The following is a 12,671-nucleotide window of genomic DNA, read 5'->3' as shown; positions in this document are numbered from 1 at the left end:
CCCTCCCCACTGGAAAAGAGAGGTGGGGAAAGGAAGGGGGAACCATTAAAAAAAACAAACCCCACCCATGGCAAATTATTCCAGTTTTGGGAACTGAACAATTGGGGGATTTCGTAGCTGGGGGGGGGGCGGGGGGGGAATGTTTTGGCTGAAATGAAAATGTTCTTTGTGGTAGAAAAAACCCTTTTTCACCCACCCCTCCAATGTTTAGGTGATTAGGCAGTGGGTGCAACCGGGGCTGTGGTGCCTATTTGATTTGCCCCAAACCAGAGGGACCTCCCCTCTAGGGGCAGTTCAGTCTCCTTGTGCCAGTCAAAACGCGGCCTCCCAACAAAGGGGCCTGTTTGTGCCAGCCGTATTGGTGAGGGCACCCGGGAACTGCGCTAAGGCCCACCAACTCCTGTTACGGAGTACCAATGGGGCACATACCTCACCACCACCTCCCACCCCCCCTCCACTGCCCCCATCATTCCCCCCCCCCGCCCATCTCTGCACCAAAGCTGCAGCTGTCTCTGGGTGGCTGCTCCCAGGTGCCCCCTGCAGGGGGTGCTGGTACCCCAGCACGGAGCACCCAGGGTCTCAGCTGCTTGCACAGTGGCCCTAGCTGTGAGTACCCAGCGAGCAGGGAAGGATGGGACCTGGACCCAGGCAGTGCTGGCTTGACCCCTAATCCTCTCCGGTGGCAGCTGAGCAGGGATATCGATGTGGGGTGCCTCTCTTACCCAGAGCTCTCCTAAAACAGCTAAATTCTCCTGCTGTAAACCCTCAGAAGCCTCTTGGAGAAGAGCCTGGCTGGGATAGTGGTGCCGAGGGTGGGGAAAGTGGCTTTGGGGTGGAGCTGGGCTTCAGATCTCTTTTCTGGATCCTGTCCCTGCTTTCACCCAGACCTTGCAAGAGCATTGTTACTAGGGAGACAGCATGGTCTAGTGGCTGGGACTTGGGTGACCTGGGTGCTGCCAGTGACCCCAGGCGAGTCATTGCCCTGCTGTGTGCCTCAGTTTCCCCTTGTGCCCTTTGGTTGTTGAGATCGTAAACTGTCTATGGCAGGGATTGTCTCTCACGATGCCAAAGATATGGGTGCAGGAGGGATCCCTGGGGGACATGATCCTTTCCCCTCCCTGTTATTGCCGGCTTCCCAGGCCCTGCTTTGCCCAGCCCCATGGGGATGGTCCCCAGTGTGCTCCCTGCTCAGGGCCTCTTCGGGCTGCGGGCAGGCCAAGGGGCACATCTCTGCCAATGATGTTAATGTCCATTAGGCGCTAGCGGGAAGGGGGAGGAATGTTACCCCAGGTTAATCCCGGTCTCTATAATGGGGGGGAGGAGCCTGGCTGGGATTGGGGTGGGGCCTGTCCCCCCCCCGCACACACATGGGCCTGGCGGGGGCCCTGGGAGCTGGGTACCTGTCCCGCTGTCTCAGCCCACCGTGCCCAGCACCCAGCCCGTGTTGGTTTGGAGGCCCGGTGTCTCCTGCTCCAGGTCGGCGCCATGACCAGCTTTGCAGAGTTCCGGCGGGAGCTGCAGGTGCTGTCGGGGCGGGACGCTGGCTCCTCCCTGCAGGGCACCTTCGAGGCCGTGTCCCGCATCGCCTGCGGGCACCCGGAAGGGGGCGACCTCAAGATCCCCTCCCTCAACTGGTATGAGGACAACGACATCAAGGCCTTTCTGAACCGCAACAGCTCAGAGCAGGGAGCCGTCCCGCTGGACAACGCCACCAGTGAGTGAGTGGGGAGCCACCTCTCCCCGCCGGGGCAGGGGAGCTGGAGTGGGGGATGCAGCAGCAGGATCCCATGCGGGTGGAACTGACCCAGCTTGGGGCAACAACGGGATTTGAACCCGGGCTGCGCCGAGCCAACGGAGCAGGTGCATAAAGCCACCCAGCCTCTCACCCCTACTGTGCGGGCAGCCGCTGGCGGGCGGCAGAGACACCACTCCTAGGGCGGGTTAGGCTGGGATCGGGCAGCCTTAGATGGGAGGTTTCCTGGCGGGGCTGGAGCTCAGGGGTGTGGAGAAGAGCTGGGCTTGACTGAGGGGTATATCCTCTGCCCCAGGGGAAGCTGCAGCCCAGGGAGATTCGAGGGGAAGGGGCCTTAGCCAACCACAGCGGGGATGGGGCAGGGGACGACAGCAGGGAGCCAGGGCTGGGTCTGGAGGAGAGATTTCATGCCCAGCAAGCAGGTTTATTGGGAGTGGGAGGGGGCTGCTCTCTAGAGGGGATCCCCCTTTCCCCAGCCTGTGGGTTTATTGGGGGTGGGAGGGGCAGATCTATAGAGGAGCTCCCCCCTCCTCCCAGTATACAGGTTTATTGGTAGCTGGGGGCAGCGTGACCATTTCTCTCGATCCTTTCCCCCGCTCCCACGCAGGCCCTTACTGCAAGGAGCTGATCCGGAGCCTGGAGTCGAACCCGCTGTCCCGGATCCTGTGGCGGGGGATCAAACCTCTCTTCATCGGCAAAATCCTCTACACCCCGTCCAGCCCCAGCACACGAAGGATCATGGCCGAGGTGAAGGAGTTGGGTGGTGGGGGGATGAACCCCAGCTCTGCAGAGTCAGCTCGGAGCACCCAAGGGGCCCCCTCAGTGCCTGGGGATCTCCTCCCCGCCCCGCCTGGCCTGTGGGCCCTGCTGGAGTCCCATGGGCCTCCCAATCACTCCACCGAAAGGGCGGTGGGCCAGGGGCAGGCTGGGAGTGAAGGGTGGGGGAGAGAGTGGGGCATGACCCCCAGCCGGGCCAGCAGCCTGTCTCGCCGACCCCCTCGCTTCTCTCGGCCCAGGTGAACCGGACGTTCCAGGAGCTGGCCGTGTTGCGGGAGGTGAGGGGCACCTGGCAGGAGCTGGGGCCTCGGGTCTACGCCTTCCTCAACAGCAGCCTCGAGATGCAGGTCCTTCAGGTCTGTCCCGCCTCGGTCTGCGCCAGCCGGGGGCTCTGCAATGGGGGAGCCAGAGGAGTTGGTATAGGGGGAGGGTGTGGTGGGACGGGGGGTAATGGGTGTGGGGGCCTAGAGGGAGGGGTGTGGGTGGATGGGTATGGGATGTGGGAGGGGGCAAAAGGAATGGGCTGGGGGGGCTGGGGAAGGAGGCGCAGTGAAGAGAATGGGGGGGGGAAAGGGAGTCAGCCCCACTCTGGCCCCGTAGCGGGGCTGTGTCCTGGCTGGGGGATGGTGCCACCCCCCTAGGCAGCCCTGTCCCCTGTCCCTTTGCCCCGGCAGAGCCTGCTGCGGGCACCTGCCACCTCCCGCCTGGTGGAGCAGGGCCTGAACGGCACTTCGTGGGACCCATCGGCCGTGGGCGAGTTCCTGGCGGGGGTACCAGGGGGCCAGGCCTACACCTGGCGCCAGGCCTACGCGGAGGTGGACCAGGTGGTGGGCACCCTGTCGCAGTTCATCGAGGTGCGGTGTGTGCGAGTAACACCCCCCTGTCCCCCTGGCTACCCACCTCTGGACCTCCCCGTGCTCAGGGCCCTGCTCTCTCCTGCTCCTGCCCGCAGTGCGTCTCCCTGGACAAGGTGGAGGCGGTGGCCTCCGAAGAGCAGCTGGTGTCGCGGGCCCTGCAGCTGCTGGAGGGGCGCCAGTTCTGGGCCGGCGTGGTCTTCCTGCCCCACGACAATGCCACCCCCGGGGAGCTGCCCCCCCATGTCCGCTACAAGATCCGCATGGACATCGACGACGTCACCCGCAGCAACAAGATCAAGGACAGGTGCGGGCACCTGGGGGAGGGGCTTCTCGAAATGCTGCCCCCCCGCCCCCCAAGATCCCCTTTCTGCAGGATCCATGTCTGGGGCTTTGCCCTGCTCACGCTTTCTCCCCTCGCTCAGGTTCTGGGACCCGGGCCCAGCCGCCGACCCCTTCAGCGACCTGCGCTATGTCTGGGGGGGCTTCGTCTACGTGCAGGACCTGGTGGAACGGGCCATCACGCGGGTCCTGAGCGGCGCTGCCAGCCGCACCGGCATCTACCTGCAGCAGATGCCCTACCCCTGCTACGTGGATGACGTGTGAGTGGCCACGGGATCCAGACTGTCCCCCCTGCAGGCTAGAGCAGGAGCAGCATAAAGTCAGGCCTCCCTTCTGGTCACGAACTCTGCAGGGCCCCTGCTGGGTGGGGCAGGAATGGGTCTGTTTTCCTGTGTATCTACCCCCCATGCCCTGCCCCTATATCATGCAGTGCCCCTAGTGACTGGGGTAGGAATTAGTCTGTATCCCTGTGTATTCCCCTACACTCCTCCAGCCTTTTTCCGGCAGCACCCCCTGCTGACTGGGCTGGGAACGGTCTATATCCCTGTATATTTCCCCCCACCTCCCCGTTCCTCCATCCCTTTCCCTGCCGCACCCCCTGCTGACTGGACTGGGAACGGTCTATATCCCTGTGTATTCCCCCCCACATTCCTCCATCCCTTTCCCTGCAGCGCCCCCTGCTGGCCATGGCTGATCTCTGCTCCATTTCCAAGACGGGAGACGATTTCATTCCCCACCCTCTGCAGTCCCTTGCTGAGATTTCCCTGCCCTTTGCTGTGGCTCTCCCGGACGCAGCAGCTTCCTGTGTGGTGTCTGGCTCATGGAGCGTGGTGGGGCATCGTCTCCCATGTTCCTGGGCGCCTGGGAACTGTGCTGAGACCCCTCCCAACTCATTTCACATAGTGCCAGTGGGGCGCGGCATTCAACGGTTAACACGTCTGCTCCCCGCTCCACATGCCCTCCCCCAGTTTCCTGCGGGTCTTGAATCGCTCGCTGCCGCTCTTCATGACGCTGGCCTGGATCTACTCGGTGGCCGTGATCATCAAAGGGGTGGTGCACGAGAAGGAAGCCCGGCTGAAGGAGACCATGAAGATTATGGGGCTCAGCAGGGGCATCCTCTGGCTCAGCTGGTTCATCAGCAGCTTCATCCCCTTCCTCATCAGCTCCTCCTTCCTCGTCCTCATCCTCAAGGTATGTGTGCAGAGCGCTGGTGGGAGGGGGGCAGGGCTGGCCGGGGAGGGGTGAGCCCAGGGCTGGGGTAGCAGGATGGGGCTGCAGGTCGGGGTTGAGGAGCATCGTCTGATCTGGGCATGGGGGAGCCCAGGGCTGGGGTAGCAGTGAGGGGGCTGTAGATTAGGATTGACGGGCCACAGCAGGAGTGTAGTGGGGGGAGCCTGGCACTGCAATAGCGGGGCAGAGAGGGCTGGGACTGACGGGCAACAAGAGATCGCGGTGTCTCTGCCAGCCACAGCTCTAACCTCTTCTCCTCCCCGCCGCACACACGCAGCTGGGAGACATCCTGCCCTACAGCGACCCCACCGTGGTCTTCCTCTTCTTGGCCGCCTTCACTGTGGCCACCATCGCCCAGTGCTTCCTCATCAGCACTTTCTTCTCCCGCGCCAACCTGGCCTCAGCCTGCGGTGGCATCATCTACTTCTCCTTCTACCTGCCCTACGTGCTGTGCGTGGCCTGGCGTGACCACATCACCTTCCCGCTGCGCCTCTGCTTGGTAAGGATGCCCCCGCCACCCGCCCTGCCCAGCCTGGAGGTCACACGCCCTGCGTGTTTTCCGGTCCCGCTCCAGGGTGTCCTTTTCAGCCTGGCTCTAATGGGGTCTCCCTATGTGGGTGCCGATCAAAGGGGGTACGGGGGGGGGTCCCAGTGACGTGCTCATAATTGACCCGTCCCCATGGCTGTTTACACCGCCCACCCCCGGAGGAAGGCTGGACTCGGAAACTCTACCCCTTAGCATTTCACAGGCTGGCCACTGAATCGGCAGTCCCGTGGCCATGAGTAGGTTGGTGGCTGGTGTCCAGGGCTAGTTCCCAGGGAGCTGTGCTAGGTCTGGGGGTTTCCTGGTCTTGCTTCACCTGCTTCTCCCCTGCCAGAGCCTCCTGTCCCCAGTGGCATTTGGGTTTGGCTGCGAGTACTTCTCCCTGTACGAGGAGCAGGGCGTGGGGATCCAGTGGTACAACCTGAACTCCAGCCCCATGCAGGGCGACCCTTACAACTTCGCCACCTCCATGGCGCTGCTGCTCCTGGACGCGTGTCTGTACGGCCTGGCCACGTGGTACATCGAGGCTGTCTTCCCAGGTCAGCGGGTGGGGCTGGGAATGGATCTGGACTCTGACTGGGGTGATGCTCCCACAAGCTCTGCCCATTTATGAGCTGCCACTCTCAGTGAATTGTGCAGATCTTCATAATAAGTCCACACTTCTCCATTCTCGCACAGGTAGATCATCAGTGAAATTGGGTCGTCTTAATGCATCATCAGTCGGTTTCAGAGTTAACATTCCAGTTGAAATGAATAAGAGCAGCTTGTATTTTTCTGAGCTCCTTGCTGTCTGCAGACTCAGGCGGATCGCTCTGGGTCAGCTGAACCCAGGTTATTTCGTATTTGTCAGGACTAGAGACCTAAGGTTGTTTTCCTTAACTGACAGCTGAGATCCTGGAGCACAGTTCAAGTCTAGACCCCAGGCAGGCCAGTTCCACCCACCCTCCAAAGTAGAAGTAAAGCTGAGTGTCTCCCCCTCCAAGAGGTGAGGGTTAAGCCCACTGTACTGCCCCAAGCCTGGGTGGTTTGTTGGCAGCAGGGATTAAAACCGGGACCGCGCTGGATCTAAAAGCCTGAGCTGTTCTCATAGCGAAGATTGTAGCCGGTTTATGGGAGCTCCCTGCTCCTGGGGCAGGGAATAGGGGACAGAGCACTACGTGGGGTGAGCACGGCTTGCATTGATCACCCTGAGCCCATCTCCCTGGGGGATCCGAACCCCCCAGTGGTTGTTAACGATCTGGCAGCTCCTTTCACCATCACTGGGGTCTCAGGCCTCCGTCTGCGCCGGGGATCCCAGACTATGGCGGCGCCCGCTGGTGCAGATGTGAATAGGCGCCATTTGCACCCGTGCTGTGGCACCCGGGGCGAGCCGAGCCGAGCCAAAGCCAGCTGCTGTACGAAGGTTGACGCCACCCATCTTAGGCATTTGCGCCTTAGGCCCGTGGCTGGAATCAGGGCAAGCTCCAGTGTGGAGAAGGCAGCTGGTCTGCACTGGCAGACACCCCCGATCAGGTGGCGTTGCTTTCCACACCCCGCCCCCATCCCGCGCTCTCCGACTGGTTTCCTCCTCTGTTTGCGTTCAGGCCAGTATGGGATTCCCAAACCCTGGAATTTTCCCTTCCTGAAGAGCTACTGGTTTGGAGAGTCATCCTCCGAAGGCTGCCACCCCTTCCCGACCAACTCCTTGAGCTCTGCGGAAGGTAAAGGGTTCCCCTCCCCCGTGCCCCTATCCGCCACAGAGGCAGCGTGGTCTAGTGGCTGGAGCAGCAGAGTTGGAGTCAGGAGTGCCACGCTCTGTCCCTGGCTCTGGGAAGGGAGTGGGGCCAGCAGTCAGAGTAGTGGGCCGGACATCAGGACTCTTCCTAGGTTCGATTCCCTGTTCTGCAGGCTGGTTCGAGTCGGGGAGCCGGAGTCAGGACTCCTGGGTTCTGCTGCTGGACTACCGAAGTGGCTCCAGCCATGTGCTGGACAGGCCCAGCAGAGGGCGGGCCACCAGCTGACGGGGTGGGAGAGGGCGGCAGAAGTGAGGCCAATTGGGCCCCACCCCATCCCTAATCCTAGGCTGAGTCGGCTGGTACCAAACCCTATCCCTGGGCCACCAACCAGCTCTGTCCCCAGCCCAGGTCCCCGCCCTTGCCCCATCCGTAACCCTACGCTGAGTCTGCTAACTGGCCACAAACCCTGGCCGGGGGGGAGCCTCAGGGTCCGCCAAGGTGCTCTGACTCTGTGCAGTGACAGGATCCCTGCCACCTCTCCGTCTTGGTCCCCATCCTTTTGAGGCTCGCTGATTGCCGCAGGGTAGTAACCTCCACGCAAGGGGCTGCGGGGGAGCTGGCTGGATTGCTGGCAGCTCAGGGGGGTCCTAGCCCTAACCTGAGCCCGGAACCCCAAACTTCCCCCTCCCCGAGTTCTGGCTGCCTCTGCTAGGTGTCCGGCACTGTGCCCGCTTGCTGATCCTGCCTCCTGTTTTCAGTGCTGGTGCAGGAGCCGTCCGCGCAGCTGCGCCCGGGGGTCTCCATCTGCAACCTGGTGAAGATCTACCGCAGTAGCAGCAAAGTGGCCGTCAATGGGCTGAGCCTCAGCTTCTACGAGGGCCAGATCACCTCCTTCCTGGGCCACAACGGGGCCGGCAAGACCACCACGATGTGAGACTGCGGGGCGCGCGGGGAGGGGGGTGGTGGGGAATCCCTGGGGCTTCTGTGGGCACTGCACATGCATGGTGGGCGTGTTTCTCGTGGCGTTTGAGCCAGCACAGCTCGGCAGCTGCGGTGCTGGTGTGGGGGATGCCGAATGTCCTGGGGCAAGCGACTGCGGCTCGGCATACCTCAGTTTCCCTCCACCGGTCCAAGGGAGAGAATGATTTTGAGCTGGCTTCGTAAAGCGCTGTGACCACTGTGGCGGGAGAGGGCTGGATGTTCTCACTTGTATGAAGTGCTGGGGTCTGTGCAGCCCAGATCTAGTTGTGGGGAGCGCCCCCGGGTCCTGCTGGGTGACGGAAGGTCACCATAGAGGGGATTGGGCCCGGTTAGACTTGGGTGGGCCAGACACTGAGCTGCTGTGGCAGGAGAGATCCAGAGTCAGACCAGTTGGAGCAGACGTCCCTCCGGAACTGTTTGCTCTGCTCCCGGAGTCTCTCAGGGTTCCTGGTTTATTAATGAATAACGTTAATCCTTGAATCAAAGGGGGGAGCCGGGAGCACATCTCAGATGGTCGGGGTGGCCTGTATGCCCACGCCAGCGCCCGGTTCGTCTCCAGCACTGGTGAGAGTAACCCCACTGCAGTCACTGTCCTGACACCTGCCAGGACAGGAGATTCTGGGCCAGGGCCTTGGCAGACAGCTCCGCTGGGTCTGTGAGCTGAGGACCTGGCCCAGGGTATGCTGGGTGGCTAGTGAATTTCAGCCATGGCTAGCTGAGCAAAGAAATAGCCTCCCTCCCCCTGGGTGGGGTCACTGGCTCTCCTCGCTGGGTGTGGGGGTGCACAGCTGCTGGATGAGCTGGTGTCCGCATGGTGTTGGGAGCTGGGGCCATGTGGTTTGAATGCCCCTGCCGGCCCCTGCAACGCCCTGAGCTCCCTTAGGCATTGAAGGTGGCTTCTGGAAACATTCCTCTGAATCTACTTGCTTGGGTTTTAACCCCCTGTGTCCTGCTCCCCAACTCCCAGGTCCATCCTGAGCGGTCTGCTGCCCCCCAGCTCCGGGACGGCCTACATTCTGGGCCGGGACATCCGCTCCGAGATGGACAGCATCCGGAAAACCATGGGGATGTGTCCCCAGCACAACATCCTCTTTGACATGTAGGTGGGGGGGTGGGGAGAACCAAGCATGTGTGTGGGGGGTGGTCATCCAAGGCAGATGGAGCTGGGGGAGAATTCCCTTGCTCCCTGATGGTTGGAGCACCCAGCCTCCCTGCTGCCTCCAGCCTGGAGGGCCTGTGGCCGGACTCTGCTCCCCTCCAGAGCACAGCGCAATTGGACCCAGTGGCGCTGGAGAAGTCACCAGCCCCACTGCGGCGGCCGCAGCGTGAGAATCAACTGCTGGGGCACTTGCCCATTGGGTCCTGTTCCCAGTTCTGGGCGGGGAGAGGGGCCTAGTGGTTAGAGTCCACGGGGAGGGGGGCTGCAAGGTGGGACTCCTGGGTTCTGTTCCCAGCTCTGAGAGGAGCGTTCTCTAGCAGTTAGATCAGGGGGCTGGGCGTCTTCAGGGGCAGCGGTGGGATATTTCTCCTTGCCCTGCTGGGAGTCACCCTCTCTCTGCGCCTGCCCCAGCCTGACGGTGGAGGAGCACATCTGGTTTTATGGGCGCCTGAAGGGGCTATCAGGGGAGCAGGTGAAGGAGGAGGTGAAGCAGATCATCCAGGATGTGGGGCTGCCCCACAAGCGCCGGGAGCAGACCAAGAACCTGTCGGGTGAGTGCCCTGGGCCCAGCAAGCAGGCGGGATGGGGATACAGGGGGCAGGCTGGGCTCAGGTGGGGAGGTTGGGAGCTGATCCTGGCATGTCGCAGGGAGAGCCACCTTTTAAAGGGAAAAGGAAGCCCCCGCTGGGTTACAAGTGGGTAACATAAGGGGCCCGCTCCCAATCTGCAGGCTTCAGGGCCCAAAAGGATGGGTCTGTGGGCTCCCAACACGGCCCCCTTCTCTCTCCCATGATCCTTTATTGCTTATTTCGCGGTAGTTCCTCGGAGTCCCAGTCGTGGCCCGTTGTGCTAGGCGCTGTACAGACACAGAACAGACGTGGTCTCGGCCTCAGGTCTTGCTTGATTAACCCCATGGGGCGGGTGTGTTTATAGTGGTGCTGTCACCAGGGGGCGGGAGTGGCGTTCATGGACTCCCCAGCCCCGAATGGCCCCTTGTGTTCCCTACTGCGTAACACGGGCTGGACGGCGTCCCCCAAATAAGCCCTCGACCAGGTCTTTCAGAAAAACATCCTGCCCTGATTTAAAAAGTGCCCATGATGGAGAATCCACCACGACCTTCGGTAAACTGGTCCAGTGTGCGTGGGGCGTGGAGGGGGGTGGGGTGAGCCGTGGGCCAGGGGAGGTGCCGGGGGGGTGTGGCATGGAGGAACTTCCCAGGGATGCTGCCAGAACTGCAGCCCTGGTGACCCGGGTTGACTCGCTCTCTGGAACAACACCCCCTCCCCTCCCCCCCCTTCCCCGCCCAGGGCTGTGTGTCCGGGGGCTGCCCTGATGCCCCATGACACTCGCCCTGTTCCTCTCCCGGGGCAGGTGGGATGCAGCGGAAGCTCTCCGTGGCCATCGCTTTCGTGGGCGGCTCCCAGGTGGTCATTCTGGACGAGCCCACCGCTGGGGTCGACCCCTACTCCCGGCGGGGCATCTGGGAGCTGCTGCTGAAGTATCGCAAAGGTCTGAGCGGGGTGGGGGGGTGGGAACAGCAGGCGCTGGAAGGGGGGGTGTCTCAGAAATGGGCCAGGGCCTCTGTCTGATGGGCCCAGCCAAGCCCCAGTAGGCCATGTGGGGATGAGCCCTCTGCACTGGGCTCCTTACTGGGGTTTCCGGGGAACTGAGGCAGGGATCTGGGCCCCACATGGCAGTGAGGGAGTGGATCACGATGCCTATTGGGAGCAGAGGGGGACGGGGCGGGGCTGGGTGAGAGAGGTCAAGCATTGTGGTGGAGGGGGGGACCCAACAATTCTGGCAGAGCTGGGCCCCAGTGGGTCCTACCCCGTGGGGGCCGGAGGGGGTGGGTGCATGCAGGCGAATGGAGCAGTCCAAGGGGTCACTCACCCTGAGGTGACCTGCAGCCATGTAGGGGTGTCTCTGGCTCAGACGACACCCCCCCCGTTACGGTCCGCGAGCTGCTCTTGGTGCCAGCTTGGTTCCCCCCCCCCCCATACTGGGGTACAGGCGGCTCCAGCGGGGGCCAGTCTGTGCCGTGGCCCTGCTCCAGGTGCCGTTCCAGCTCTGCCCTGCAGGAGGAGCCCTTGGGAATGAGGGGCTATCAAGGCCCTGCTGCACCCTGGCTTCTCCCACCCCCTTCCCTGCTCTGCCCCCCACAGGCCGCACGGTCATCCTCTCCACCCACTACATGGACGAGGCGGACCTGCTGGGCGACCGGGTGGCCATCATCTCCCAGGGCCGGCTTTGCTGCTGCGGCTCCCCACTCTTCCTCAAGGCCAAGCTGGGCACCGGCTATTACCTGACCCTGGTGAAGCGGGAGGCCGGCGCCCGGGAGCGGGCGGCCCTGGGGGGCAGTTTCAGCAGCATCACCATCGCCAGCAGAAAGGTAATGCCGGGGGGAGTGGGCTCCCCTGCCTGGTGCCGCCAGGCTCCTGCCCGAATGGGTGGGTGGGCACAGCCGTAGAGCACCCCATGGGGTGAAAGGCAGGGGGAGCCCCTGAAGCTCGGTGGGTGGAGGCATGAGTGCAGAGTGGTGGTGGTTGTGGGGGTCACTGGCGTCCTAGGCGATCCAGCTCCAGGGTTCCCTGAAGTTTGGAGGTAGGGGGATGGGCTCACCATGGGGAGCCGGTGCCCTGATCTCCTGAGGTGGCATCAGTCATTAGAGGGGGGGCCCGAGCCTCAGAGTTGGGGCCAGCCCAGGGCCGGGTCTCTTACCCTCCCCTTCCCCGCAGGATGACAGCAGTTCAGAGCGCACCTCTGACACCGGCCTGGGCAGCGAGCAGTGCAGCGAGTCCAGCACCGTGGGTGAGCGGCTCCGGGGGGAGGGAAGGGGCTGGCACTGGGAGCCGGTTGGGAAAGAGTTAAGATTCTCTCCCCCCCGCCCCCGCCACCACATACACACTGGGACACGGCGAGTCTCAGCTTCTCCCTGGTTCCCAGCCTGGGGCTGACCCCATAGTGGCTGAGTTCCCTGGGCAGGGTCTCTGCCTGCACTTGGGGCGTGTTCAAGGCCTCGCTGCCTCCCCGGCTCCTCCTCCAGCCTCCGAGGAGACATTTCCTCTTCCTGGGAAATCCTTCTCCAGTGACCTGTCCTTCCAGGGCCGGCCCTCCCCACAACAACCCAAGGGCCGGCTTTTGAAGGTCACCTCACACTACATCTCTCCTGCATCCTTCAATCCTTGACTTCCCCACCCTGTTCTTGGGCCTAATCGTGCACAGGGCAGGGGGAGTCCGAGCTTCTACGGGCTGGGCTTTGTGAACAATAAAATAAAGTGCAGCTCAAGCCTTCTCCCTAGGCTGGGATCCTCCATCT

General features: G+C 62.7%; 1 protein-coding gene across 1 annotated transcript in view; it reads left to right on the top strand.

Moving 5' to 3' along the window:
• Nucleotides 1-12,671, top strand: part of ABCA7 (ATP binding cassette subfamily A member 7) — a 49,254-nt gene that overhangs the window by 16,983 nt on the left and 19,600 nt on the right. Inside the window, exons 9-24 of the mRNA XM_077842162.1 lie at nucleotides 1,477-1,714; nucleotides 2,361-2,500; nucleotides 2,770-2,886; nucleotides 3,205-3,384; nucleotides 3,483-3,691; nucleotides 3,810-3,986; nucleotides 4,695-4,917; nucleotides 5,234-5,455; nucleotides 5,835-6,039; nucleotides 7,084-7,200; nucleotides 7,974-8,145; nucleotides 9,164-9,295; nucleotides 9,767-9,906; nucleotides 10,727-10,864; nucleotides 11,518-11,744; nucleotides 12,091-12,163. Coding sequence (XP_077698288.1) covers nucleotides 1,477-1,714; nucleotides 2,361-2,500; nucleotides 2,770-2,886; nucleotides 3,205-3,384; nucleotides 3,483-3,691; nucleotides 3,810-3,986; nucleotides 4,695-4,917; nucleotides 5,234-5,455; nucleotides 5,835-6,039; nucleotides 7,084-7,200; nucleotides 7,974-8,145; nucleotides 9,164-9,295; nucleotides 9,767-9,906; nucleotides 10,727-10,864; nucleotides 11,518-11,744; nucleotides 12,091-12,163 — 2,710 coding nt within the window. The remainder of the gene's footprint in view (nucleotides 1-1,476; nucleotides 1,715-2,360; nucleotides 2,501-2,769; nucleotides 2,887-3,204; nucleotides 3,385-3,482; nucleotides 3,692-3,809; nucleotides 3,987-4,694; nucleotides 4,918-5,233; nucleotides 5,456-5,834; nucleotides 6,040-7,083; nucleotides 7,201-7,973; nucleotides 8,146-9,163; nucleotides 9,296-9,766; nucleotides 9,907-10,726; nucleotides 10,865-11,517; nucleotides 11,745-12,090; nucleotides 12,164-12,671) is intronic.

Source organism: Eretmochelys imbricata, chromosome 25 (assembly GCF_965152235.1).
Source record: "Eretmochelys imbricata isolate rEreImb1 chromosome 25, rEreImb1.hap1, whole genome shotgun sequence".
Taxonomy (NCBI): Eukaryota; Metazoa; Chordata; order Testudines; family Cheloniidae; genus Eretmochelys; species Eretmochelys imbricata.
This window is presented reverse-complemented; position numbering and strand designations above follow the sequence as displayed.